This window comes from Moschus berezovskii, chromosome 3, assembly GCF_049115385.1.
Source record: "Moschus berezovskii isolate FMDL1 chromosome 3, NW_MosBer_1.0, whole genome shotgun sequence".
Taxonomy (NCBI): Eukaryota; Metazoa; Chordata; class Mammalia; order Artiodactyla; family Moschidae; genus Moschus; species Moschus berezovskii.
In genome coordinates this window covers 117,567,794-117,595,405 of record NC_142462.1, presented here as the reverse complement: position 1 = coordinate 117,595,405, position 27,612 = coordinate 117,567,794, and the positions used below count along the sequence as shown (strand labels likewise).

At 40.1% G+C, this 27,612-nt stretch overlaps 1 protein-coding gene across 6 annotated transcripts in view; it reads left to right on the top strand.

Moving 5' to 3' along the window:
- TPK1 (thiamin pyrophosphokinase 1) overlaps window positions 1–27,612 on the top strand; it is a 392,426-nt gene that overhangs the window by 64,989 nt on the left and 299,825 nt on the right. For 4 of the 6 annotated variants that reach the window (XM_055421432.2, XM_055421429.2, XM_055421431.2 and 1 more), the window contains one exon: window positions 22,415–22,486. The exons of the other annotated variants lie outside the window; for them this stretch is intronic. In XM_055421432.2, coding sequence (XP_055277407.1) covers window positions 22,415–22,486 — 72 coding nt within the window. The remainder of the gene's footprint in view (window positions 1–22,414; window positions 22,487–27,612) is intronic. 6 annotated transcript variants of the gene reach the window in all.

Genomic DNA, 27,612 nt, shown 5'->3' with positions numbered 1-27,612 from the left:
TCTCTGGGCTTTCCATTTTGTTCCATTGATCTATATTTCTGTCTTTATGCCAGTACCATACTGTTTTGATGACTGTGGCTTTGTAGTAGAGCCTGAAATCCGGCAGGTTGATTCCCCCAGTTCCATTCTTCTTTCTCAAGATGGCTTTAGCTATTCGAGGTTTTTGTATTTCCATACAAATTGTGAAATTATTTGTTCTAGCTCTGTGAAAAACACCGTTGGTAGCTTGATAGGGATTGCATTGAACTTATAAATTACTTTGGGTAATATATTCATTTTCACAATATTTATTCTTCCAATCCACGAACACAGTATATTTCTCCATCTATTAGTATCCTCTCTGATTTTTTCACCACTGTTTTATAGTTTTCTATATATAGGTCTTTTGTTTCTTTCGGTAGATATATTCCTAAGTATTTTATTCTTTTCATTGCAACAGTGAATGGAATTGTTTCCTTAATTTCTCTATTTTCTCATTATTAGTGTATAGGAATGCAAGGGATTTCTGTGTGTTGATTTTATATCCTGCGACTTTACTATATTCGTTGATTATCTCTAGTAATTTTCTGGTAGAATCTTTAGGGTTTTCTGTGTAGAGGATCATGTCATCTGCAAACAGTGAGAGTTTTACTTCTTCTTTTCCAATTTGTATTCCTTTTATGTCTTTTCTGCTCTGATTGCTGTGGCCAAAACTTCCAAAACTATGTTGCATAGTAGTGGTGAGATTGGACACCCTTGTCTTGTTCCTGACTTTAAGGGAAACGCTTTCAGTTTTTCACCATTGAGGATAATGTTTGCTGTGGGTTTGTCATATATAGCTTTTATTATGTTGGATGAAACTGGAGTCTAGTATACAGAGTGAAGTAAGCCAGAAAGAAAAACACCAATACAGTATATTAACGCACATATATGGAATTTAGAAAGATGGTAACGATAACCCTGTATGCGAGACAGCAAAAGAGACATAGATGTATAGAACAGTCTTTTGGACTCTGTGGTAGAGGGTGAGGGTGGGATGATTTGGGAGAATGGCCTTGAAACATGAATATCATCATATGTGAAACGAATTGCCAGTCCAGGTTTGATGCATGATACAAGATGCTCGGGGCTGGTATGCGGGGATGACCCAGAGGGATGATATGGGGAGGGAGGTGGGAGAGGGGTTCAAGATGGGGAACACATGTACATCTGGGGCAGATTCATTTCAATGTATGGCAAAACCAATGCAATAATATAAAGTAATTAGCCTCCAATTAAATAAAAAAAATAAATCAAAAAATTAATTGGAAAGAAATATTTAGGATACTGTAAAATTATGATGGTTAAGTTTGTGTACAAATGTGTATGGCTAGTTTTAATGTAACTATTTATAGTGATAAAAGAAACAGCACAGTGAGTGGTTTTTAAAGTTTATGTTAGGAACAGTTATTTCATGACTTCTCTGTGCCAGGGCATAGGCGAAATTTTGAAGAGAAAACTGAAGATTTTCTATATACATGCTTAAAGTGTATCAGCTATTGTTGAGTGAGAAACAGGTAACTATTATTAGCAAAAGGAATTAAATATTATGGTTTTTAGGTGAGAATGATTAATGGGATAAAAGGGAGATACGTTGGAAAAACAAAACATTTTCTCTTAAGTTGTGAATGATAAGGTCCTTGCTGGGGGCAGAAAGCTGTTTGTTGAGAATTTACTTATTACTTTGTGTCAGGGACCATTTTTGGCGGTGTGTGGTAGCTCATTGAATCTTTCATTATTATAGTCCACACTTGGTGGACTCAGATATTAAATCAATTTTTTAAAGTTTTGCAAGTCGCACGGTCAATAAGTGACATTACTAGGTTTTGAATTAGGTCTGTGTGATCCCAAAGCCCATGTTCTTAATCATTGTACTATTCTAGATGGCAAAAAGGGTGAAGGGAAACCATGTATAAAGACATGAAAACTTAAAGTGCCTTTTGGATTTACAAAAGATGAACTTGTCTAGACTTGCTTCCTGGACTAGAGCCTCAGTGTAGCCGAGATGGTACCTTTAAAGCCACATCTCTGACACAGCCTCCTGCCCAACCAGGAGTTGCTCTGAAGCCATTGATTTATTAGCTCCATGTTAACTGAGTGTCGACTGTGTACCAAGCATTTTCCATGGTGCAGAGGTTCAGAAATGAGCATAACTTTGGCTTCAAAACTCAAGTATGGTCATGATGATACCATTATTTTCAGCTATGATGTCTTGTTTTGTGCATTTGCCTGGAAAATTCCTTATGCCATCTTTAGATAAATTTCTTCTTTTGTATTTTATAGTTTTATAACTATATTTAAATACTTAAGTCTGTGTGTAAATATATATACAGTCTCTAAACATACATACTATATATACACATGCTGTATACATGTAGTTTTATAGCTGTCTTCTAGAATTAATTTCAGTATGTGATTCAAGCCAGGGAATTAATAGTATCTTTCTCTCTTCAATTTTCTTCTAAGTAGGAGGCCCCTTCATTTTCCCTATTGAATTTTGCTGCTTTGATATTTCAGGTGGTTCATAATTTCAGTGCTCTAGCTCTTGACTTAAAAATGCATTATTCATGCTGATAAAATTCTTTGTAAAGTTCTATAAACAAATATTAATTTGTGAATAAATGAACAGAAATGCAGATTCCTTTAAGTAATTTGTGACTGGTATTGCTTCCTTCCTCTTCCCAACCATCCCACTTTTTTCAGCTTCTTCTTTTCTGATAGAAACATCATTTTGAGGTCTAGGCCCACATTTCTCAGTTTTCTAATCTTATATAATCTGGAGGCCTGGCGTGCTGTGATTCATTGGGTCACGGAGAGTCGGACACGACTGAGCAACTGAACTGAACTGAACCTTGGCTCAAAAATTTTCCCTTTTACCTCCTTTTAAAAAAGCTTTTAAATATTATGCAGACTTGATTTAAGCATTTATATGATATAGAAGGAAATGCAGACAAAGTTCATAATTTCTTTTTCCCCTTTTTATTCTCATTTTCCTAAGGTAATTGGTTTTAACGTGTTACACCTTTTTCTTGTTCATTTCTCGTAACTACTGATGAAGAGAAATGTTCTGTGTGAGAGAACTAGGAAAATACTAATAGAATTGGGAATTGGGACATGAGTAAATTCTTAAGTTTAACACTGATTTATAAAAATCTTACCCTAAGCTTTGAAGAGCAAATATTTTTTTGAGTCCTCTACCACATATTTCAGTGGAGGAAAAATCCCCCATTTTGCTCTTTGAAGTAGAGTAAATCGAGTCTCCCTTTGCTGTTCTGAGAATCCTATTGTAAGTCACTTTTCCTAGCTTTGTAAAAGACTTTTAAATCTACTTAGTCTAATTAGCATAAGTTATTTGATAATTTTGCTCAGAAAGAAAGCTAGATAGGTGTTCCACAAATTATCTGCTTTTAATTCTTACTCTGAAACCTCAGTAATCTGCTATTTTAATGCTTCTTATGTTCCAGTGTGGTGTTTAAAGATTGTTGGCCATTGTCTTATTTGGGGTGGGGGACATTTTTTTTTTTCTTGAGCTCCAAAATCACCTTGGATGGTGATTGCAAGTTAAAGACACTTGCTTCTGGAAGGAAAGCTATGACAAACCTAGACTGTATTAAGAAGCAGAGACATCACTTTGCTGACAAAGGTCCGTATAGTCAAAAGCTATGGTTTGTTCAGTAGTCATGTACGGATGTGAGAGTTGGACAGTAAAGAAGGCTGAGCACCAAAAAATTGATACTTTCAAACTGTGGTGCTGGAGATAACTCTTGAGAGCTCCTTGGACAGCAGGGAGATAAAAACCAGTCGATCCTAAAGGAAATCAACTGTGAATATTCACTGGAAGGACTGATGCTAAAGCTCCAATAGTTTGGCCATCTGATGCAAACTGCTGACTCATTGAAAAAGACGCTGATGCTGGGAAAGATTGAGAGCAAAATGAGAAGGTGGTAGAGGATGAGAGGGCTCAGGAGCATCACTGATTCAGTGGACATGAGTTGAGCAAACTCTGGGAGCTGGTGACGGACAGGGAAGCCAGGCCTGCTGCAGTCCACCGGTCACAAAGAGCTGGACAGGACTGAGCGAATGAACAACAACAGCGTTGCCTGGGAAAGGTTCTTTTCTTTCAATCAGTTAAACTCATTTATTTTGCTTTTTTGTTTTTTACAAGCACAAGGTGCCAAATGCATAAGATATAAAAAAAATTAAGAGATAAATCGTAATGCTCCCTCCTGGTTTTGTGCTCCCGCCAACAGTTTACCTCTTTGATATTCTTGAATTCTCTGAAAGCCCATGGTGCCCGCGGGATAAAAATGCGCACCTATTCTGAGATTTCCTCCTTGTGGATTTGACTCTCAATAGAGTGGCCTCTGTGTGTGTAATAAGAATCAGTTACTTGGTACACAGATCTTCTGATAAATCTGTGCATTTTAGTCTTTCCAAAGAACATTTACAGAAGTGCATGTTTATTTTCTTAAAAAGTTTTACAGACATGGTTGTGTAATGTATCCATTTATTTGCTTTTCCTGCTGATTTTTATCTTAAAGGTTTTGTCCACAGTAGATAACATGGAGCTGTTCCACTCTGTGGGACATAGCAAAGCCCACTGCTCATTTATTGCTTTCACTGTTTCTCTATTAAGAAGAAACACCTATTGGATATTCTTGCTTATAGGCTATTTCATGTAGGTATCATTTCTATGAGAAAGGAAAAAAAAAAATTAGAGAAACCTGACTTTCCTGTTTACTTCACCTGGACCTGCCACTGACTGATGCCAATAAGATGTTGTGTCAGAGAGCTTACCTGTTGATCTAGCGTGCATCATTTGATGGTGGTCTCATGACTGCAGGCGTTCCTCTTGAATTCTCTGAAAGCCCATGGTGCCCGTGGGATAAAAATGCACACCTATTCTGAGATTTCCTCCTTGTGGATTTGACTCTCAATAGAGTGGCCTCTGTGTGTGTAATAACAATCAGTTACTTGGTACACAGTTCTTCTGATAAATCTGTGCATTTTCGTCTTTCCAAAGAACAAACATAAAGAGCTCTGTTCAGAAGTACTTTGATTCCTTGGTTGTGTGCTGTGTAATCAGTGTCAGTTTGAGAAGGTGGTTGAAGGTGTTTAGTAAACTCTGAAACTCCAAATAAGTCAGTTGTTTTCTCCTTATAAATTGTAGGTCTCAGAACATAATTCAGTGGCTTGAGTATGTCCCAGTTTAGCTTGATTTGGACTTATTTTGATTATTAATATTGGTATGACTCAAGTCAGTCCTTTTTAAGGAATTTTAGAAGAAAGAGGAGCAGTTTCCATATTGTCATTATTTATTCATAGCTGTTATTAGTGAAGCCTACCAAGCTTTGTGCACCTGTTCCCCGAATGGCTGTCACCAACCACGCAGACTCAAGCAGGGAGGCTAGAGAAAGTGTTCAAAGGGAGTGTTTACTGGCAGGGTGGACTCTCTTGAACCTGTTTGATCCTCTTTCTATGGCTGGCCCATGAAAGGGAGTCTGTGCTTCTGAAGGTGGTTGGAAACGTATTGAGGTGGCAGGAGTAGCCTTAGGATAATATATAGGCCCCGTGTTTTAGAAGCATGTGCCAAACTTATGTGGACTCTGCTTTCAGGAAACATTTTGAATTGACTTTTCAGGTGTGAGCTCTGTTGTGGGCCCAGCTGTCAACACATCAGAAGCAGTGTGATGGACTAAAATTTTCAGGACTTGATGATGAATCCTTAGGGTTATGCCATTACATCTCCAGCTTGCTGGGCACTGATCAATTTTCTTGATTGACAGGGAATGTGGTTTACTGTGGCCTGGGTCAGCAGGGCAAGCAATAGTGGATGGAGCAGCTTTAAAGTGTGTCAGCAACTTGAAGTGTCAGTGTGCCAAGTGGAAGAACACAGCCTCCTTCCTGTGGGTTATAGTGAGGATGTGTTTATTGGGAACAAGAATATGGCTCACCTTGGCAAGGTTACCTTCTTATATGTCCTGAAAGACTCAAAACTTTTTCAGACTTACCCTCCCTTCCCTATTTGCTCTGTTTCTTACACAGTTCAGTTCAGTTCAGTTCAGCAGCTCAGTCGTGTCCGACTCTCCGCGACCCCATGAATCACGCCAGGCCTCCCTGTCCATCACCAACTCCCAGAGTTCACTCAAACTCATGTCCATCGAGTCGGTGATGCCATCCAGCCATCTCATTCTCTGTCATCCCGGTCTCCTCCCACCCCCAATCCCTCCTAGCATCAGACTCTTTTCCAATGAGTCAGCTTGTCGCATGAAGTGGCCAAAGTATTGGAGTTTCAGCTTTAGCATCAGTCCTTCCAATGAACACCCAGGATTGATCTCCTTTAGAATGGACTGGTTGGATCTCCTTGCAGTCCAAGGGACTCTCAAGAGTCTTCTCCAACACCACAGTTCAAAAGCATCAATTCTTCGGCGATCAGCTTTCTTCACAGTCCAACTCTCAAATCCATACATGACCACTGGAAAAACCATTGCCTTGACTAGACGGACCTTTGTTGGCAAAGTAATGTCTCTGCTTTTTAACATACTATCTAGGTTGGTCATAACTTTCCTTCCAAGGAGTAAGCGTCTTTTAATTTCCTGGCTGCAATCAGCATCTGCAGTGATTTTGGAGTCCAAAAAAATAAAGTCTGACACTGTTTCCACTGTTTCCCCAAATACAAACTGTTCTTTTTTAAAACACACATTTCTAGTGTAGGTGGAGTCCTACAAAAATTTACTGGGGCATTTTGTTTTTACTGGCATAGTTTTACAGTTGTTGTTTAGTCGCTAAGTCGAGTCTTGACTCTTTGTAACCCTGTAGGCTGTAGCCCTAAAGGAAATTAACCCTGAATATTCATTGGAAGGACTGATGCTGAAGCTGAAGCTCCAATACTTTGCCCACTTGTTGCGAACAGCCAACTCACTGGAAAATACCCTGATACTGGGAAAATTTGAAGGCAGGAGGAGAAAGTGAAAGTCGCTCAGTCGTGTCCAACTCTTTGCGACCCCATGGATTATACAGTATATGGAATTCTCCAGGCCAGAATACTGGAGTGGGTATCCTTTCCCTTCTCCAGGGGATCTTCCCAACCCAGGGATCGAACCCAGGTCTCTCACATTGCAGGTGGCTTCTTTACGGCTGAGCCACAAGGGAAGCCCAAGAATACTGGAGTGGGTGGCCTATCCCTTCTCCAGCGGATCTTCCCAACCCAGGAATTGAACCGGGGTCTCCTGCATTGCAGGTGAATTCTTTACCAACTGAGCTCTCAAGGAAGGGGGTGACAAAGGATGAAATGGTTGGATGACATCACCTACTCAAAGGACGTGAGTTTGAGCAAACTCCAGGAGATAGTGAAGAACAGGGAAGTCGGTGTGCTGCAGTCCATGAGGTTGCAAAGAGTCAGACACGACTGAGCAACTGAAGAACAACAGACTGTAGCCCTCCAGGTTTCTCTGTCCGTGGGATTTCTCAGGCTAGAATACTGGAGGTGGGTTGTCATTTCCTTTCCCAGGGAATCTTCCCTACCCAGGAATGGACCGTGTCTCCTGCATTGGCAGGCAGATTTTTTTTTTACCACTGAGACACCAGGGAAGCCTAGTATTGATGATACTCTTGAGTATAGGGACACAGAATCTGGAAAATAGGCTGGAAGATGAGGTCTTCGAAGCGCCTAGTGTATATGCCTCTCTCCTAGTGTGAGGGTGCCAATATCAGAAAAGTATCTCCTTTGACTCTGCTTTTAAATCACAGGTAAATTACTAGTGAATGCTGATATGGAACTAAAAAGAGGATGTATTCTGGATAGTCTGGGTCCTAATACTTCTCACAGGCAAGGTATCCCCAACTCTAGATATTTTGTATTATCACAAGTCTTATAATCTATTCACCAAATATCAGCCAGATGGAAAGACAAAGCATAATTTACACGAAATGATACTTTTTGACATCCTTGCCATACATAAAGTGTATTCCAAATGTTCGATAGAATGGAAAATGGAAAAAGCCTCCAAAACAGTATGCTCACTGAAAAAGATACGATATATACAATAGATTATGAGTATCCATGAACTGCTACTAGGAAAATCCCAACAAATAACCAAACTGCCATTTTTCAATGTCCCGTTAACTGAGAATGAATAGAATATTAAAGAATTTCAGGCTAACTGCATATTAGAAATGCACTTCGAGACTTCCTTGGTTGTCCAGTGGTTAGTTTTATAATAAGATTACCAAACCTGGATGTACTCATTCCTGCTACAGGGAGCTAATGCTCTTAGGGGGAAATGGATTTAACACATTTAGGACCTATTTACTTTTAGAATCTGAAAGCTCAAAGACAGTAACTGGATATGTTTCAGGTCTACAGGACTCAGTGGGATATTGTTAAAACGATCTCTTTCTTCCCTCAATAGGTGCTAAATGTAAATACTCATTTCAGTTTAGGAGACTTAATCCATTCTCATAGGAAATATCTCAGAGCTCTTCAATTTTGTGGTTTTACTTCTGCAGACAGCCTCCAGTTTCTTTTTGTGTGTGTGTGTGAGAGTGTGTTACAATGGTCAAAATACCGTTTTGCTGTTTCAAGGCAAGATGATTGGTTTTGTTGCTGTCTTTTCTAGTGTCCTTACTGGAATATTATGTTTAATATGCATTTAAGAGTAGTATTGTGGGTCCCAGGACTTAGAAAGAGTCATTGTATTTTATAAGGGTGTTATTTCATTCTATGAGGAATTGTATTGTGTATTAAAGACACTGGTTCTAGGCAAATTAGGGGGAGTCACTTGATTGTTAGAGTAGCTGACATCAGCTTATTGGGCCTGAAGTCAGAGTTGGATGACCTACTTAGAAAATACATGTAGAGTGCTTTCTATGCAAATAGTAAGCAGCAAAGAAATTGAAAGGTGTGGCCTGTCAGATAGGAGAAAAGCGCAAATAGAAGGTGTATCCTGAGAAGTCATAGCTCAGTCCGTGAAGAATATACCTGCAGTGCAGGAAACTCTGGTTTGATCCCTGGGTTGAGCAGATTCCCTGGATAAGGGAATGGCTACTCACTGCAGTATTCTTGCCTAGGGAATTCCATGGACAGAGGAGCCTGGTGGGCCGCAAAAAGTCAGACACAACTGAACAACTAAACTACCACCCCCTGAGAAAGTGAAGGGAAGAATATGTTTCAGGAACGATATGAGAAGTGGTCTGTTCTGTTACGCTACTAAGACGTGTTGGGCAGTATGAGACTTGGGCTTTAGCTGTTGAATTTTTACACCAGGAGGTCATCAATGACCCTGGCAATAGTTCTTTTCAGGAGATGCTGGGATCAAATTTTCACCAAAGTAGATTTTGCTCAAAAATGAAGCAGAGAAATAGGGTGGAAGCTGAAGATATAGGGAAGAGGGACCATATAACTTATCCAAACCGGGACACTGCCCATGGAAGAGGGCACAGTTTACTGTTATGCTTATGTATCTAAATTCAGTTTAGATTGAATTGTTACTCTTAGTCTGGGCGGGCAAGAGAGATTTCTCAGGAAGCATCTCTTTGTCTCTATGTTTGCTGTCTCTGAAGCAATTTCTTACTTTCTGTGACTTACAAATTCTTAGTCTGTTGGTAATTTGATTATTTTAATAGACTTTGTTATGGAATATTTGTTCAGACTTTTTAATAGTTTTGCTTTGTCTACATTCATTTACTCAATGAATTGACAGTTTGGATTTCCCTATGCACACTTAAAAAAAAGCGTTGCTCTTATATATAGAAGTTTGTGCAATATAAAAAATGAAATTCAGTGCCCTAGAGTTTCCATTGTTTAATTGAAATACTTTTTGGGACGAGAGATTCATAATAATGGTCTTTGGTCCTCTGACAAAATAACTATTATGTATAATGACTGGTGTGTGTTTTGGCTAATATAGATTTTATCTGAACGCCAGTATTTTTAAAAAACAGATCCTAAACCCTAGATAACTTGGTAATGCATTTCAGTAAATCATTTTTCTATTGTAAATTATATTTTATTTCAGTGTATTTTCATTTAGAGTAGTGGTGCGCAATCCTTTTTTGATCTCATACCATGTTAGCTAAAGAAAACAACCAATTTATGTTTATTTATAAAATAATTGCAAATGATTATCATTGTGATATATATATACACATTTTTTTCAGACAACAGCAATTAAAAAGTGAGATAAAGATGAAATGGACAGTATTTTAAAATAATATTGCTATTATGATGGCTTTCTTCTATCATTATCTTGAGGCACTGGACCAGTGGTTCTCAATTATGATTGCCTACAGGGGCTTCCCTGTAGCTCAGATGGTAAAGTATCTGCCTATAATGCAGGAGACCTGTGTTCAATCCCTGGGTCTGGAAGATCCTCTGGAGAAGGGAATGGAAATCCTCTCCCGTATTCTTGCCTGGAGAATCCCATGGATAGAAGAGCCTGGTGGGCTACAGTCTGGGGTTGCAAAGAGTCGGACACGACTGAGTGACTAACACCGCAGTACAATATTAGTCTCTCTTATAATGCTTTTTAAAAAAATCATGATACTCATGCCCTTCTGCAGATACATTGAGTCAGAAGCTCTAGGAAAGGTGATTGGCTTGTTGTTGTTGTTTGATCTTTGATTCTGATATACAGGGAAGTTGAGATCACTATTGTATATACTTCACGGTAAATACTTCGCTCCCTCTCTGCTCCTTCCTTTACTCTTTCCTTCCTCTCTGCCTCTGTTCTCTCCTTTCTCTCTTTACTTCCCTCCTTTTTCCTTCCTTCCACTAAGTTCTGGCCAGGACTAACTAGATTGTATTTGAAGCTTGTTAAGAGAGAGCAGCAGCAGCAAGAGAGAATCCCATGGACTGAGGAAACTTGTGGGCTACAGTCTATGGGGTCTCAAAGAGTCGGGCACAACTGAGTGACTAAATAACAAGATCTACTTCTAGAAGTTACCAATTTGGCCAGTTTCTTGTATGATGCTTTGGCAGAATTTGTATTATCTTCAATATGTGTTGAAGAATATTTAAAACTACTTAGTTCAGTTCAGTTGCTCAGTTGTGTCCAACTCTTTGAGACCCCATGGATTGCAGCTTGCCAGATTCCCTGTCCATCACCACCTCCTGGATCTTATTCAAATTCATGTACATCAAGTCAGTGATGCCATCCAACCATCTCATTCTCTGTAGTCCCCTTCTCCTGCCTTTAATCTCTCCCAGCATCTGAGTCTTTTCAAATGAGTCAGTTCTTTGCATCAGGTGACCAAAGTATTGGAGTTTCAGCCTCCGCATTAGTCCTTCCAATGAATATTCAGGACTGATCTTCTTTAGGATGGAATGGTTGGATCTCCTTGCAGTCCAAGGAACTCTCAAGAGGCTTCTCCAACACCACAGTTCAAAAGCATCAGTTCTTCAGCACTCAGCTCTCTTTTAGTCCAACTCTCACATCCATGCATGACTACTGGAAAAACCATAGCTTTGACTAGGTGGTCCTTTGTTGGCAAAGTAATGCCTCTGCTTTTTAATATGCTACCTAGGTTGGTCATAACTTTCCTTCCAAGGAGTAAGCGTCTTTTAATTTCATGGCTGCAATCAGCATCTGCAGTGATTTTGGAGCCCCAAAAAATAAAGTCTGACACTGTTTCCACTGTTTCCCCATCTATTTCCCATGAAGTGATGGGACTGGATGCCACGATCATAGATTTTTGAATGTTGAGTTTTAAGCCAACTTTTTCACTCTCCTCTTTCACTTTCATCAAGAGGTTCTTTAGTTCTTTGCTTTCTGCCATAAGGGTGGTGTCATCTGCATATCTGAGGTTATTGATATTTCTCAAAGCAATCTTGATTCTAGTTTGTGCTTCATTCAGCCCAGCATTTCTCATGATGTACTCTGCATATAAGTTAAATTTAAGTAGGGTGACAGTATACAGCCTTGCTGTACTCCTTTCCCAGTTTGGAACCAGTTGGTTGTTCCATGTGCAGTTCTAACTGTTGCTTGTTGACCTGCATACAGATTTCTGGTGGTCTGGTATTCCCATCTCTTCAAGAATTTTCCACAGTTTGTTGTGATCCACATAATTAAAGGCTTTGGTGTAGTCAATAAACCAGAACTAGATGTTTTTCTGTAACTCTCTTCCAAGACAAGCCGTTCAGTATCCCAGTAATCCAAGTCTATGCCCCAACCAGTAATGCTGAAGAAGCTGAATGATTCAGTGAAGACCTACAAGATCTTCTAGAACTAACTAATATGAAAAAGATGTCTTTTTCATTATAGGGGACTCTAATGCTCATATATGCAGATGACACCACCCTTATGGCATAAAGTGAAGAGGAACTAAAAAGCCTCTTGATGAAAGTGAAAGAGGAGAGTGAAAAGGTTGGCTTGAAGCTCAACATTCAGGAAACAAAGATCATGGCGTCTGGTCCCATCACTTCATGGGAAATAGATGGGAAAACAGCGGAAACAGTGTCAGACTTTATTTTTTGGGTCTCCAAAATCACTGCAGATGCTGATTGCAGCCATGAAATTAAAAGACGCTTACTCCGTGGAAGGAAAGTTATGACCAACCTAGATAGCATATTAAAAAGAGAGACATTACCTTGCCAACCAAGGTCTATCTAGTCAAGGCTATGGTTTTTCCTGTGGTCATGTATGGATGTGAGACTGTGAGGAAAGCTGATTGCCGAAGAATTGATGCTTTTGAACTGTGGTGCTTAAGAGGACTCTTGAGAGTCCCTTGGACTGCAAGGAGATCCAACCAGTCCATTGTAAAGGAGCTCAATCCTGGGTGTTCATTGGAAGGACTGATGCTAAAGCTGAAACTCCAATACTTTGGCAACCTCATGTGACGAGTTGACTCACTGGAAAAGACTCTGATGCTGGGAGGGATTGGGGGCGGGAGGAGATGGGGATAACAGAGATTGAGATGGCTGGATGGCATCACCGACTATGTGGACATGAGTTTGAGTGAACTCCGGGAGTTGGTGATGGACAGGTAGGCCTGGCGTGCTGTGATTCATGGGGTCGCAAAGAGTCGGACACAACTGAGCAACTGAACTGAACTGAATGCAAAAGTAGGAAGTCAAGAGACACCTGGAATAACAGGCAAATTTGGCCTTGGAGTTCAAAATGGAGCAGGTCAAAGGCTAATAGAGTTTTGTCAAGAGTACGCACTGGTCATAGCAAACACCCTCTTCCAACAACACAAGAGAAGACTCTACACATGGACATCACTAGATGGTCAATACTGAAATCAGATTGTTTATAATCTTTGCAGCAAAAGAGGGAGAAACTCTGTACAGTCAGCAAAAACAAGACCAGGAGCTGACTGGGACTCAGATCATGAACTCCTTATTGCCAAATTCAGACTTAAATTGAAGAAAGCAGGGAAAACCAGTAGACCAACCAGGTATGACCTAAATCAAATCCCTTATGATTATACAGTGGAAGTGAGAAATAGATTCAGGGGAGTAGATATGATAGACAGAGTGCCTGAAGAACTGTAGATGGAGGTTTGTGACATTGTACTGGAGGCAGTGATCAAGACCAATTCCCAAGAGAAAGAAATGCAAAAAGGCAAAATGGTTGTCTGAGGAGGCCTTACAAATATTTGTGAAAAGAAGAGAAGTGAAAGGCAAAGGAGAAAAGGAAAGATAGACCCATTTGGATGCAGAGTTCCAAAGAATAGAAAGGAGAGATAAGAAAGCGTTCCTCAGTGATCAATGCAGAGAAATAGAGGAAGATAATAGAATGGGAAAGACTAGAGATCTCTTCAAGAAAATTAGAGATAACAAGGGACCATTTTGGAAGAAAAGTTATGACCAACCTAGACAGCATATTAAAAAACAGAGACATTACTTTGCCAACAAAGGTCCGTCTAGTCAAAGCTATCATTTTTCCAGTAGTCATGTATTGATGTGAGAGTTGGACGATAAAGAAAGCTGAGCGCTGAAGAATTGATGCTTTTGGCCTGTTGGAGTGTTAGAGAAGACTCTTGAGAGTCCCTTGGACTGCAAGGAGATTCCACCAGTCCATTCTAAAGGAGATCAATCCAGGGTGTTCATTGGAAGGACTGATGCTGAGACTGAAACTCCAATACTTTGGCCACCTCATGCGAAGAGTTGGCTCACTGGAAAAGACCCTGATGCCTGGAGGGATTGGGGGCAGGAGAAGGGGACGACAGAGAATGAGATGTCTGGATGGCATCACTGACTCATTGCACATGAGTTTGTTTGAACTCTAGGAGTTGGTGATGGACAGGGAGACCTGGCGTGCTGCGATTCATGGGGTCGCAAAGAGTCGGACATGAGTGAGCAACTGAACTGAACTGAGCAACTGAACTGAAGGGAACATTTCATGCAAGGGTGAGCAAGGTAAAGGACAGAAATGGTAGGGACCTAACAGAAGCAGAAGATATTAAGAAGAGGTGGCAAGAATACACAGAAGAACTGTACAAAAAAGATCTTCATGACCCAGATAATCACGATGGTGTGATCACTCACCTGGAGCCAGACATCCTGGAATGCAAAGTCAAGTTGGCCTTAGGAAGCATCACTACAAACAAAGCTAGTGGAGGTGATGGAATTTCAGTTGAGCTATTTCAAATCCTAAAAGATGATGCTGTGAAACAGTGCTGCACTCTATATGCCAGAAAATTTGGAAAGCTCAGCAGTGGCCACAGGAGTGGAAAAGGTCAGTCTTCATACCAATCCCAAAGAAAGGCAATGCCAAAGAATGCTCAAACCACTGCACAATTGCACTCATCTCACACGCTAGCAAAGTAATGCTCAAAATTCTCCAAGCCAGGCTTGAACAGTACGTGAACTGTGAACTTCTAGATGTTGAAGCTGGATTTAGAAAAGGCAGAGGAACCAGGGATCAAATTGCCAACTTCCACTGGATCATCGAAAAAAAAATCTACTTAGCCTTTGGTAAAGATTAGTTTGTGTTGTTGTTCAGTGCCTCATTGTGTTGCCCTTTGCGTCCCCATGGCCTGCAGCACGCCAGGCCTCTCTGTCCCTCACTGTCTCCCGGAGCCTACTCAAACTCATGTCCGTTGAGTCAGTGATGCCATCCAACCATCTCATCCTCTGTTGTCCTCTTCTTCTGTCTTCAGTCTTTCCCAGCATCAGGGTCTTTTCCAGTGAGTCAATTCTTTACATCAGATGGCGAAAGTATTGGAGTTTCAGCTTCAGCATCAGTCATTCCAGTGAATATTCAGGACTGATTTCCTTTAGGATTGTCTAGTTGAATCTCCTTGCAGCCCAAGGGACTCTCAAGAGTCCTTTCCAACCCCACAGTTGAAAAGCATCAATTCTTCAGTGCTCAGCTTTCTTTATGGTCCAGATGTCACATTCATACATGACTACTGGAGAAACCTCCTGATAAGCTGAATAAATGAGGGGAACTGCTGCTGCCATTGTGTGGGGCTCACTTTTTTTTTTTTTTCTTAGGCGATCTCATGGGTCATTTGTAAGCCATGACCCCCTACTGTAAGGACAAGTGAGGTTTCAGAGCCAGTATGTTTAGTAACTAATACTGTGTTAATTTCTTACTAATTTAAAAATGCTAACCCTTTCACTGTTGAGTTCGATGACTGTTTCAGATAATTGTATCGGATATGTGAATAGGATCTAGCCCTGTATATAATCCAAATAATCTTTATTCTTAGAGGTCGGAAATAAAAAATTGCTTTTCCTGAGATTTGCTATTGTATTTTTATTTTCTTAATTAAAATAAAATATTGATATAATTATTTTCTAAAGATGAAACAGAGCAATCTTTGCCTTCTGATGGAGTGGTTCCCCCCCTCCTTCTTGGGTTTATAAGTGCAGTCCAGAAACACTTTTGGACTCTATTTATATGACTGTTATGTTCTGTGGAATAATTGTGGAATGACTATTTTATGGAATAATTTTCAGTTCTGTTTTTTCCCTAACCCCAGGGTGTTAAAAAAATTATGAATTTATTTTTTAAAAAACAGGTTTATATTTACAGACAAATAGAGAAGATGGTAAAAAATAGTTCCTGTGTATCCCCCTATTTTCCCCTTTATCTGCACCTTCCATTAGTATGGAGTGTTTGTTACAATTAATGAACCCATATTGATATATTATTATTAGTTCCATAGCTTATTCAGATTTCCTTAGTTTTTACCTAATGACCCTGCTGGGTCCCAAGGTTTCATTCAACGTACTGCTGCTGCTGCTGCTGCTGCTAAGTCGCTTCAGTCGTGTCCGACTCTGTGTGACCCCATAGACGATGACAGCCCACCAGGCTCCGCCATCCCTGGGATTCTCCAGGCAAGAACACTGGAGTGGGTTGCCATTTCCTTCTCCAATGTGTGAAAGTGAAAGTGAAGTCTCTCAGTCTTGTCCGACTAGTAGCGACCCCATGGACTGCAGCCCACCAGGCTCCTCTGTCCATGGGATTTTCTAGGCAAGAGTACTGGAGTGGCTTGCCATTGCCTTCTCCGCATTCAACGTACAGTATTATGTTTAATCATCATGTCTCCTTAGGAACCTGTTGGCTGCGGCAGTTTCTCAGATTTGCCTTGTTTTTGTTGACCTCAGCAGTTTTGAGGTATATTGAGCAGGGCCGTTGTGGTATGTGTCTCTGCTGAAATTTTTCTGAGTTATTTTTCTTGATTAGACTGGGGATATGGAATTTGGAGAAGAAGATGAAGAGATAGAATGCTGTTTTCATCATCCTTTTTATGACTGTTGCTGCTGACCTTGATCACCTGGCTGAAGTGGTGTTTGTCAGGTTTCTCCTCTGTAAAGATTTCCCCCGTTTTCATAGTGAACACTCTTTGGAAGGAAACTTCTCTGTGCAACCCACACTATGCAGAGCCCACAACTGCGCTTCCACCCTTTAGGATGGAGTGTCTCCTTAAGTAAATAGTGATTTCTTTGGAATTCTTCTGCTTGGGATATATGTTTCTTTCCTCATATTTTATTAATTAACTCAGTCATTTTTGTTGTATCAGTATTGAGTGATGAATTTTTATCTCTATACTTGGGGTTGTTAGCCAAAACTATTTTGTTGCTTAAGCTGTTCCAGTTTTGACCTTTCGCCTATTGGGAGCTCTTTGAATTTTCTCTTACACCCCTTTGGCATACTTCCATCAATGTGGTTGTTTTGATTTTTGGGTTTTGGGGGAGTGCTTCCTTACTTTCTAGCACTATCTGATGGTCCAGTCTTGTCTTATGAATTTCCTTTCTCCTAATCGCAAAGAGTCGGACACGACTGAACGACTGAACTGAACTGAACTGAATGACAAAACATAGAATCAGCCATTTCTCCTCAGAAGCAGGTGTTTCTTTGTTGCTGTTTTTATTTTGTTTTGTTTTTCAATAATAAAAGTGAGGAGAGAACTACATAAGAATGAGAGCGAGTTGGCATGCCCCTCCCACCACTCTTACCTTCTGAACTTGTTTAGTCCTTAGCTGTCAGAGGATCTCTTCACTTCTTTAGCTCAAGGCTGATGATTTAATCTCGGTTTTGACTGTCTTTTTCTTATCATGAACTTGGACTCGTGTGTTTTGCTTATGCCCTTATACACTCAGTCATGCCAACTCTTTGATGGAATGTAGCCCCCCAGACTCCTCTGTCCATGGGATTCCCCAGGCAAGAATACTGGAGCGGGTTCCTGTTTCCTTCTCCAGGAGATCTACCCGACCCAGGGATTGAACCTGCATCTCCTGTGTCTCCTGCATTGCAGGCGAATTCTTTACCCACCGAGCCATGAACTTGGACATTTGTACTTAATTCAGATTTTTCCAGGCAACTTGGAGTACTTTGGCTTTGAGCCATCCAGGATCAGAGGTTTTCCATCATCTATAATTGAAATCCCTTTGAGAAAGCAAATCAAGGATTTTGACTTATCCTGTATTTCTCTTTGAGAGAGAATGACTCATTCTCCTCAGAATGGGGAAAGACTTAGTACATTTGATTTTGAAAGTTGTCGTTCTTACAGCATAAGGAAGAACTTTTTCCTAGCCTTCTCTTAAGTCTTTTTGTACCTCGTGGGGGTAGCATCAGTGTGACAACTTGAGAAATATTGGGTTGGCCATAAGATGGTGCAGAAAAACCTGAACGAACTTTCTGGCCAACCCAGTACTTGATATAAGACTGTTAGTTTCCTTACTGCTATGGTCCTGACTATTTTTCTAAATTCCTACACATTTAGAGTCAGAAGTTAAGGTCCTGTGGTTCAGTGTCTGAGGCTGACGTGGATTTCTCTCTGCATTGAGATTCTCTCATAACCTATTTAGGAACAGTGGGTGGTTCTGGGTACTACATTGTCTGCAGCCTAGTAGGGACTAGTAACCATAAGGGTCTTGAGGGTAAAATAAATGCCAAACTGACTTCATTTAATTTTAATTGCAGAGGAGTCTAGAAGAGGAAAGAATATCAGATCCTACTACCTAAAGATCTTTATGCATAGAACCAGATTAACATAAATGTTATGTATAGAAATAGTTGGACTAGTTAATTCTTGGATAACATCATTAGCAAACTGTACTATACATTTTCAAACATCTTCGTTCTTTTCGAAAATGCTTTCACAGATAATGCCTTAACGAAAGTATGTGTTTTAGAGGAGCCGTAAGGTGGATAATCACCTCGTGTGACGAGTTGACTCACTGGAAAAGAGTCTGATGCTGGGAGGGATTGGGGCGGGAGGAGACGGGGACGACAGGGAATGAGATGGCTGGATGGCATCACCGACTCGATGGACATGAGTTTGAGTGAACTCTGGGAGTTGGTGATGGACAGGGATGCCTGGCGTGCTGTGATTCATGGGGTCACAAAGAGTCGGACATGACTGAGAGACTGAACTGAACTGAAGGTGGATAATAATGCTTTCCCCTTCATCAGATTGTTCTTTGAGCCACAAAAATACTGAGTTCACATATCAAAGAATCAGTGACAGAAAGCAGTTTGCTCCTTCACTTAAACATACATGCAGTATTGTTGAAGGCCTCCTTTAACAGTGCAGACTTTGCCAAAGATTAAAGGACCGTTGGTTTATCCTATTAGCTCCTTGCCATTAACATCGTATCAAGCACTTACAGGCTATGAATCTCTCATCCCTGTTGAATAAATGAATGAGTTGAAGTCTTCTTCCTGTGTTTGGATGCTTGCCTGCTCTTTGTCTTTTCCAGTTTCTCTCTTGATCATCTTTACCTTAACCCAGTGAAGCCCATGATCACCCCATTAATTAAAATTCAGTTTCTCTCTACAGAATAACCACCCCAAGGATTATTGACTTGAAGTAGGAGTTTAGTTTTTTTTTCTCGTATAAAAGAAGTCTGGAGTCAGGCATTGAAGTGCTGGCACAGAGGTTTCATGGAGTCGTCAGGGACCCAGGCTCAGCCTGTTGTCATTGCTCTTTGCATCCCAGGTGGCTGCTACACTGTTCACTCATCAGTCTTGTTCCGGATGGCAGAATGGAAGAAAAACAGAAGAGAAAGCCCTCTCCGCCCCACTTTAAGGAGACTCCCTAAAAGTAACATATCAGGCTCCTCTATATATTTTCTTGGCCAGAACTTAGTGCTGTGACTACTTTTTGCTGGAGAGAATCTAAGAGAGAGTTTTTCATCTGGACAGTAATATGCCCAGTAAAAAAAAAAAAAGCCAGAAAGTCAAAGCAAAAACTAAAACCAAAACCACAAAAGCCCCTCAGGATTCTGTTGTTGAATAAGAGGAGGAGGAATGATGTGTGATAACCACTGGTTTTTGCCACTATCATTCACTCTGATGCAGCCCAAAGATGCCTCCTGGCTTCCCCTCGCCTCTGGACAGGTGATTTTGCCAATTCTCCAACCAGCCGTCATCACCATCTTGTTTATACCGACTCCTGTTTCAACATCCCAGAATGGGTGGGAAAAGTCCTGAATTTGAGAAGATACGATGTCCTGTGTCTGCTAGTTGACCCCAACTTAACTCCTATTTTTAAACCTGTGGATATTCAGCTCTTGTAGTCCATTTCTTGGAGCAGTTATTTTCGATGTCCATTCGACTTTCATATTTGATTTTGTTCTTGTTTACTTTCTTATGAGGAAATCAGTCATCCTCTGCCTCTATCTCAATTTCGTATATCACTGTGATAGGTCATCCTTTGCTTCAGTCTCAGTGTTTTTATCAATAGTATGTAAGCCTTTGGGCCAGGGTGGGGTATGTTAATTCCCATGGGAGACTGCTTTGTGCTGTATAAATACCTGTTGAATGGATGAATGAATCATTTCCCTTCTCTCTCTTACTTCCCTGTTCCTAATTGTAGTACAATATATTCAATATTTAAAATACTTTCTCTGGACTTTGCTGCCTTTTCCTCCCCCATTTCTCACAGTTCACTTTTTACTTAAGAAGAGGCATCTCACAGTTTTCTCGCTCCTCGTTCTCTTTACCGCCCTCTGAATTTTCAGGCTTCTCTTTGACATTTCCGCCCCCTTGTTAGCCTTTTCTCACTGTCTGTTCTCTTTGATGCTGCATTATTGATGCCACATTCTTGGAAATACTCTTTGTTCTTTTACCTTTGTAGCTGTTTCTTCTATATTTCTTTTGTTGACGTCCTTCTGCTCTGTAACACTGAGCAAAATATGACGATTTATGTTTGCAATTTGTTCTTTTCTCTCTCTGCCCTTTCTTTGCAGTATCTCAGCTGCGTGTCTGCACTTTGACCTTCGTCCATCATCTCTGTATGGCTGATCCTCCAGTATACATAAATTGCGCTTACTACTCATTTCTGCATCACTCTTAAATACTTCCTGGATGCCAGGACTGGAATTTCTCTGTCATCGTAAAGAGCATGTGGGAAATTTGGAATGTTAGGATGCATGTCTCAGGTGCCCATCGTTAGGATGTTGCCTCCTAAACTTTCCACGGTAATAATCCTATTGGCAAAGGATAGCAGCTTCCTGTGCGTTGTCTTTTCTGTCTGGAATGCCCTTTTCTTTGTTCTGTCCAGCTGTCTTTTTAGCATCAAGTTCAGAGATCTGCATATCACCGAGATTTCTAGGATGACACTAGACCTTACTGACTTCCTAGGCTTTGAACTTCTGCCACATTCATTTATCTGTTACCCAGCACTCCTCCTATCCTTTGTGTTACACTGTATGTGGAATAAATCGTCTTTATTATAAATGTCTTATCTTGCAGATGCCCTGTAATCTTATTCCTCTTTGTACTCCTATTGCTCAATATATAATCAGCACTTAATAATATTTGCTGTGGTTGATGGCATCCCCTTTTCATTTCCTTATCTTGTTCCATTTCTAACACTGAGATTGCTTAAAAAAACAATTAATTTTTCTTATCACCAAATAAACATTTCTTTTCCATAAATGAAATGAAGTGCTCGGTCTGAGCTGAATGACAGATTTTCAGCCAGCCTCATTGTGTTCTGCTTTGCACTTTTTACCGTACATTATAAAAGGCTTGAAATGATTGTTGGAGAAGTAACTTTTCTCCATCTTTCTTGGTCTTTTGAGTGTCATCTAAAAAGTGGAAATAAAAGAGTCGTGAAAAGAGCTAGTAGGATTTTGTGGAAATAAAGTTTTCCATGGGTGAGTTCAAGTGGAGCTGAGGGAGAGACTGAGAGGGAAAGAGACCTGACTAAATGAGGATGAACGTGCTTGTAAAAGGACACACCCGTTAGACCCAGGCAGCTTGGCAGACGTCAGGGGGACACCGCACCAGCAAGGTAGAAAGAAGGGCACTTGTAGCAAAGTGTTGCATGTATCATAAGGATAAGGATTCACATCAGGGGCACTTTTGCTGTGCAACCCTACAGAAAAGAAGCATTTGTTGTTGTTCAGTCGCTAAGTTGTGTTCAACTCTTTACAGCTTAATGGACTGCAGTTGTTTTTATGATGAACTATATTTTAATAATAAATTCCTCAGCAATACAGTGATGTGACAGACACATGGAATAAAGTAGATCCAGTTAATCTACTGGAGAAGGCAATGGCACTCCACTCCAGTACTCTTGCCTGGAAAATCCCATGGCCGGAGGAGCCTGGTGGGCTGCCATCCATGGGGTCGCGAAGAGTCAGACACAACCGAGCGACTTCACTTTCATTTTTCACTTTCGTGCATTGGAGAAGGAAATGGCAACCCACTCCAGTGTTCTTGCCTGGAGAATCCCGGGGACGGGGGAGCCTGGTGGGCTGCCGTCTATGGGGTCGCACAGAGTCGGACACGACTGAAGTGACTTAGCAGCAGCAGCAGCAGCAGTTAATCTATGGCGTCTTTTAAAATTGGGTATAAGAAATCAGCTATGATTAAAATCTAGCTCTGTGTAGACTTAAAAACTAAACTAATAAAAGTACAATTCCAGACTCAAATTAGGGAACACAAGACTTAACTTCACTTGTTTACTTGATTTTGCTTTTTTCCCATAGGGAGTTTGAAATACTGCCTTGTGATTCTGAACCAGCCTTTGGACAAATGTTTTCGACATCTTTGGCACAAAGGTAACCTTAATTAGCATTTATATTTCTTTGCTTTCTTATTCTCCTTTGGACTGATATGACGGTTAAGTATCCCAGAAACCAGCTGGACTACTAAAAAGTGGAATTTATAATATGCTGATTTAATTATTGAGTTATTAGAAGATGTTATTATTGCTTCTCTGCTAATCTGTTTATACACGTGGTTTCCAAGGAGTGGGACCTCCAAGGACAGAATTATAATATAGCACCGCTCTGCTGTATATTATAACTATTATGTGGATGTTTATCCTAAGTACTTACAAGTGTTTGTTCAAGTGTAAGTATTTTTGGCTCCAGTGACAGCAAAAAACCTCCACAAGCCTCACTCATTCCAGCATTCAGTAATTAGATTTCTTGAGGATGACTGGAAGATAAAAGAGGAAGACATGTTACCAGTATATTAGAATTTCTAGGGGTGCAGAAAAATATAGTTAAAATTGGAATATTTTTACCGAATTAAACTTCTATGAAGTTTCATGTAAGAAATAGGCTTTATTAACTCTTTTACATTATTCTTTGATTTTTATAGAATTAACTCAAGAAAGTAGTATTAAACAGCATTTGCCATTTTGAACCTCTTCTTTAATGAAATCTTGTTCTTGTTTTTCCTAAGGGATGCTTTTGCTATGTTTTCAGTGTAAGTTTTGGATCAAATTAGATAAACAGAAATCTTGGTTCATGATATATTGTACCATATTCTTGATTTTCTTTTACCAGTTCAGACTAGTGTTCTCATTGTTGAGGTTGTGTGCCTTAGGATGCAAATCTGTTGTGTTAATCAGCTCACATCTGGACAAAGGTAGTTGTGATACTAGAGGGAATAAATTATTATATAGATAATTTCGTAGAAAGACTTTTTCATGTTCAATATGCTCAGGATGAAAACTCTTGGTATTCCAAATTTAGCCAACTTTAAATTAGCTAACTTAAAAATTTCACACTGTATTTGTACTAACATTGCCCAAAAAGTAAACAGTTACTTAACTATTAACTTATCTTTCATAGCACTTACTGCTTACTTACATATCTGTAATTAGGTAGTTTTTTGGGTATCTTAAAGCCAAAAGGTCTTTTTTGACACTTTATTGTCTAGTGCTGTGCGTGGCACATAATTGCTTAGTAGTTACAGTGATTGAAAGAATCTAATATGGTTGATATTGCTCCTAAAGACCAAAGCAGACTGACTAGGCACATCTGTTTTTACCTAAACTTATTATATCATGTTTTATAATATTTTTAGGAGTGCGTGTAAAGCTGTGTTTTACAGCAAACGTTAGAAATTGATAAAATATTCATTGATAGGAGCTCTTAGAAACCTTGGATAATGAAAACCACATCTTAAACCTCATATCTGGGGGGGGGGATTAATGGTCCTGTTTTGACATAGTGTGAAATGATGTAGATTTTTGAGCTGACTGAAGTTCTTCATTTCATTAGTTTTTCTGCAGTGAATTTGATTTGAAAATGTCTCAGGCCTGACATTCACCAGTTAATCAGTTCAGTTCAGTTCAGTTCAGTCACTCAATCGTGTCCAACTCTTTGAGACCCCATGAACTGCAGCACACCAGGCCTCCTTGTCCATCACCAACTCACGGAGCCTACCCAAACTCATGTCCATTGAGTCAATGATGTCATCCAACCATCTCATCCTCTGTCATCCCCTTCTCCTCCTGCCCTCAGTCTTTCCCAGCATCAGGGTCTTTTCAAACGAGTCAGTTCTTCACATCAGGTGGCCAAAGTATTGGAGTTTCAGCTTCAACATCAGTCCTTCCAATGAACACCCAGGACTGATCTCCTTTAGGATGGACTGGTTGGACCTCCTTGCAGTCTAAGCGACTCTCAAGAGTCTTCTCCAACATCACAGTTCAAAAGCATCAATTCTTAGGCACTTAGGTTTCTTTATAGTCCAACTCTCACATGCATACATGACTATTGGAAAAACCATAGCCTTGAGTAGATGGACCTTTGTTGGCAAAGTAATGTCTCTACTTTTAAATATGCTGTCTAGGTTGGTCATAACTTTCCTTCCAAGGAGTAAGCATCTTTTAATTTCATGGCTGCAGTCACCATCTGCAGTGATTTTGGAGCCCCAAAATATAAAGTCAGCCACTGTTTCCAATGTTTCCCCATCTATTTTCCATGAAGTGATAGGACCAGATGCCATGATCTTTGTTTTCTCAATGTTGAGCTTTAAGCCAACTTTTTCACTCTCCTCTTTCACTTTCATCAAGAGGCTCTTAAGTTGTTCTTCGCTTTCTGCCATAAGGGTGGTGTCATCTGCATATCTGAGGTTATTGATATTTCTCCCGGCAATCTTGATTCCAGCTTGTGCTTCATCCAGCCCAGCGTTCCTCATGATGTACTCTGCATATAAGTTAAATAAGCAGGGTGACAGTATACAGCCTTGACGTACTCCTTTTCCTATTTGGAACCAGTCTGTTGTTCATGTCCAGTTCTAACTGTTGCTTCCTGACCTGCATACAGGTTTCTCAACAGGCAGGTCAGGTAGTTTGGTATTCCCATCTCTTTCAGAATTTTCCACAGTTTATTGTGATCCACACAGTCAAAGGTTTTGGCATAGTTAATAAAGCAGAAATAGATGTTTTTCAGGAACTCTCTTGCTTTTTTGATGATCCAGCGGATGTTGGCAATTTGATCTCTGGTTCCTCTGCCTTTTCTAAAACCAGCTTGAACATCTGAAAGTTCACGGTTCACGTATTGCTGAATCCTGGCTTGGAAAATTTTGAGCATTACTTTACTAGCGTGTGAGATGAGTGCAATTGTGCGGTAGTTTGAGCATTCTTTGGTATTCCCTTTCTTTGGGATTGGAATGAAAGCCGACCTTTTCCAGTCCTGTGGCCACTGCTGAGTTTTCCAAATTTGCTGACATATTGAGTGCAGCACTTTCACAGCATCATCTTTCAGGATTTGAAATAGCTCAACTGGAATTCCATCACCTCCACTAGCTTTGTTCATAGTGATGCTTTCTAAGGCCCACTTGACTAATTATTTGATTTGCATTAAAAAATGAACAGTTGGTCAGTGCATGTATATGAAGGGAAGTAGAGGTATCTAAATTGTACTGTGTACTGAAATGGTTAGATAATTCTCATTTCCCAAATAACTTTTCTTTAGGTTATTGAAATGCTAAATTCTTTCTTGTATGCCTTTAGGATAATTCTTCTCATTTTGGAGCCTTGAACCATTATAAAAAGCAACTCTGTTAACAAATAGGTTTTTTGTGAATCTCATAACAGAGGCTGTGGGCTTCTGTTTGTGTTGCTGTTCTTGTAAGAAATGGCAATGAAATAGGGAAACTCTGAGCTTGAGCTGATTTTCACAAAATAGTGTCCCAGAAAAAAGCAGCATCGGTGGTTTGGGGGAAGAGACAGAATTGTGTCTTAAAATTTCATTTCAGCAAGTGAGTCATGGCTGGAGGCTGCCCTGCTGTTTCTCTTGAGCTTATTTATGCATTCAGTATTTTCTGTAACTGCTGTGGATGTGAAGATTTGGCAAGAGCACAAATTAAGTGGTGAGAGCTGACTGCAAAACCAAAACACACGAAAATTTGAAGGCTACTGCATGGCAGAAGTTTCTTATATAAAAGTCTATATTTTACCTTTAACCTATATGTGAAAGGCTTCTGTTGAGTAGGTATTTCTTGAGACTCCTTTCAAAGGAAAGACTACTTTGAAGATGTTAGTTCACATGTTATAGAATCTAGTTTAAATGACTTAAAGAAGGGCTTCAAAGGAGATTAAAATTATAAAAGTTTTTGAGTGTGTTTTCCCTCTACTACATCATGAAGCTTTAAGGACTTTTTGGTCAAAATTCTTGGAATATATCCCCTACCTGTCTAACATTATGTACTCTGGATTTAATCTGGGGACATAAAATAAACATTTGATAGGTAGGTAGATAAATAAAATGACAGAAGTCTAGTTAGTATCTCACTAAGTGCTGTGTGGCAATCAGAGATTATTGGCCTTTGTGATTATTGCTGTTAGATTTCTTAACGTCCCTCCCTCCCTCGCTTTTTTTTTTCTCCCTTGAGCCAGGCTTTCTCTTCTAGTAAATGTCTTTTTCACCCTGAAATATATAGTAAGTGAAAGAAACAGAGATGTCTGTGTTTGAATGGCTCTGGTTATTTCTTGTTGTGGGTCAGTGTTTTTCATCTCAGGGTTACCAAGCTTACTGTGTCCTCACAGGTAGTAGGAGAGGTCTCTTGAGTTACATGAAATTGAAATACAAAGAAGGAAATAAGAAACCCACAGACATTCATTTACGTGGGATAAGGTTGCATAGATTGATCATATATCAGGTTTCTAGGAGTTTGACTTCCTGAAGTACATCTTTATTTTTAACATGAGTTCCTGGCCTCAACCTGCCTCTTGCATTTGATCCTGCAGAACAGTGGTGACCATATTAATCAGATTATGAATTGATGGTCAGGTTATATCAATGCCACGTGTTTAATCTTTGGCCTTATAGCTTTTTCCTCTAATAAGGAATTACTTTCCTTTACTGGGTGTCTGTCTCCCTTATTCCTCTGGAAACCAACCTTAAGATCACATGAGGGTACGGGCAACATACTCTGCTCATCTTGGATGAGGCTTAGGTCATAAGACATTTTGACAGATCCGATGGGTCTTACAGAGGCATATGTGACATTTCATGAATTGAAAAGCAAGGTCTTTGGTTTTGTAGTATCATTTTTTCCCCTTCTGTTCTGTTTGTAATGGACCTATTGAGGCCCTTCTGTGCCAGGCATGGGGCTCGAAACTGGGGGTGGGACTCTGGGCTCTGGGTTTTGGCTGGAATGGAGAGCTGGTGGGGCGGGGAAGGGTGGGACTCAGGGCTCTCAGTTGTGGCTGGAACTTCCCTGGCGGGGCGGGAAGATGGGGTTGTGGAGGCGTAAGGTTGCAGCCTGTTCTTGATGACAGCATTTTCATCAAGAACCACAAGGCCTCAGAACAAACGTGCTGTATCCCCACTTCTCAGCAGCTGTGAACCTATTGTAGCATTTGATTAATTGCATCTGCTTGGCTCATGTCTGTATGCTTGTCTCTCTTTAAAGAAAAACACTTCAGCTGAATAAATGTTTTTTG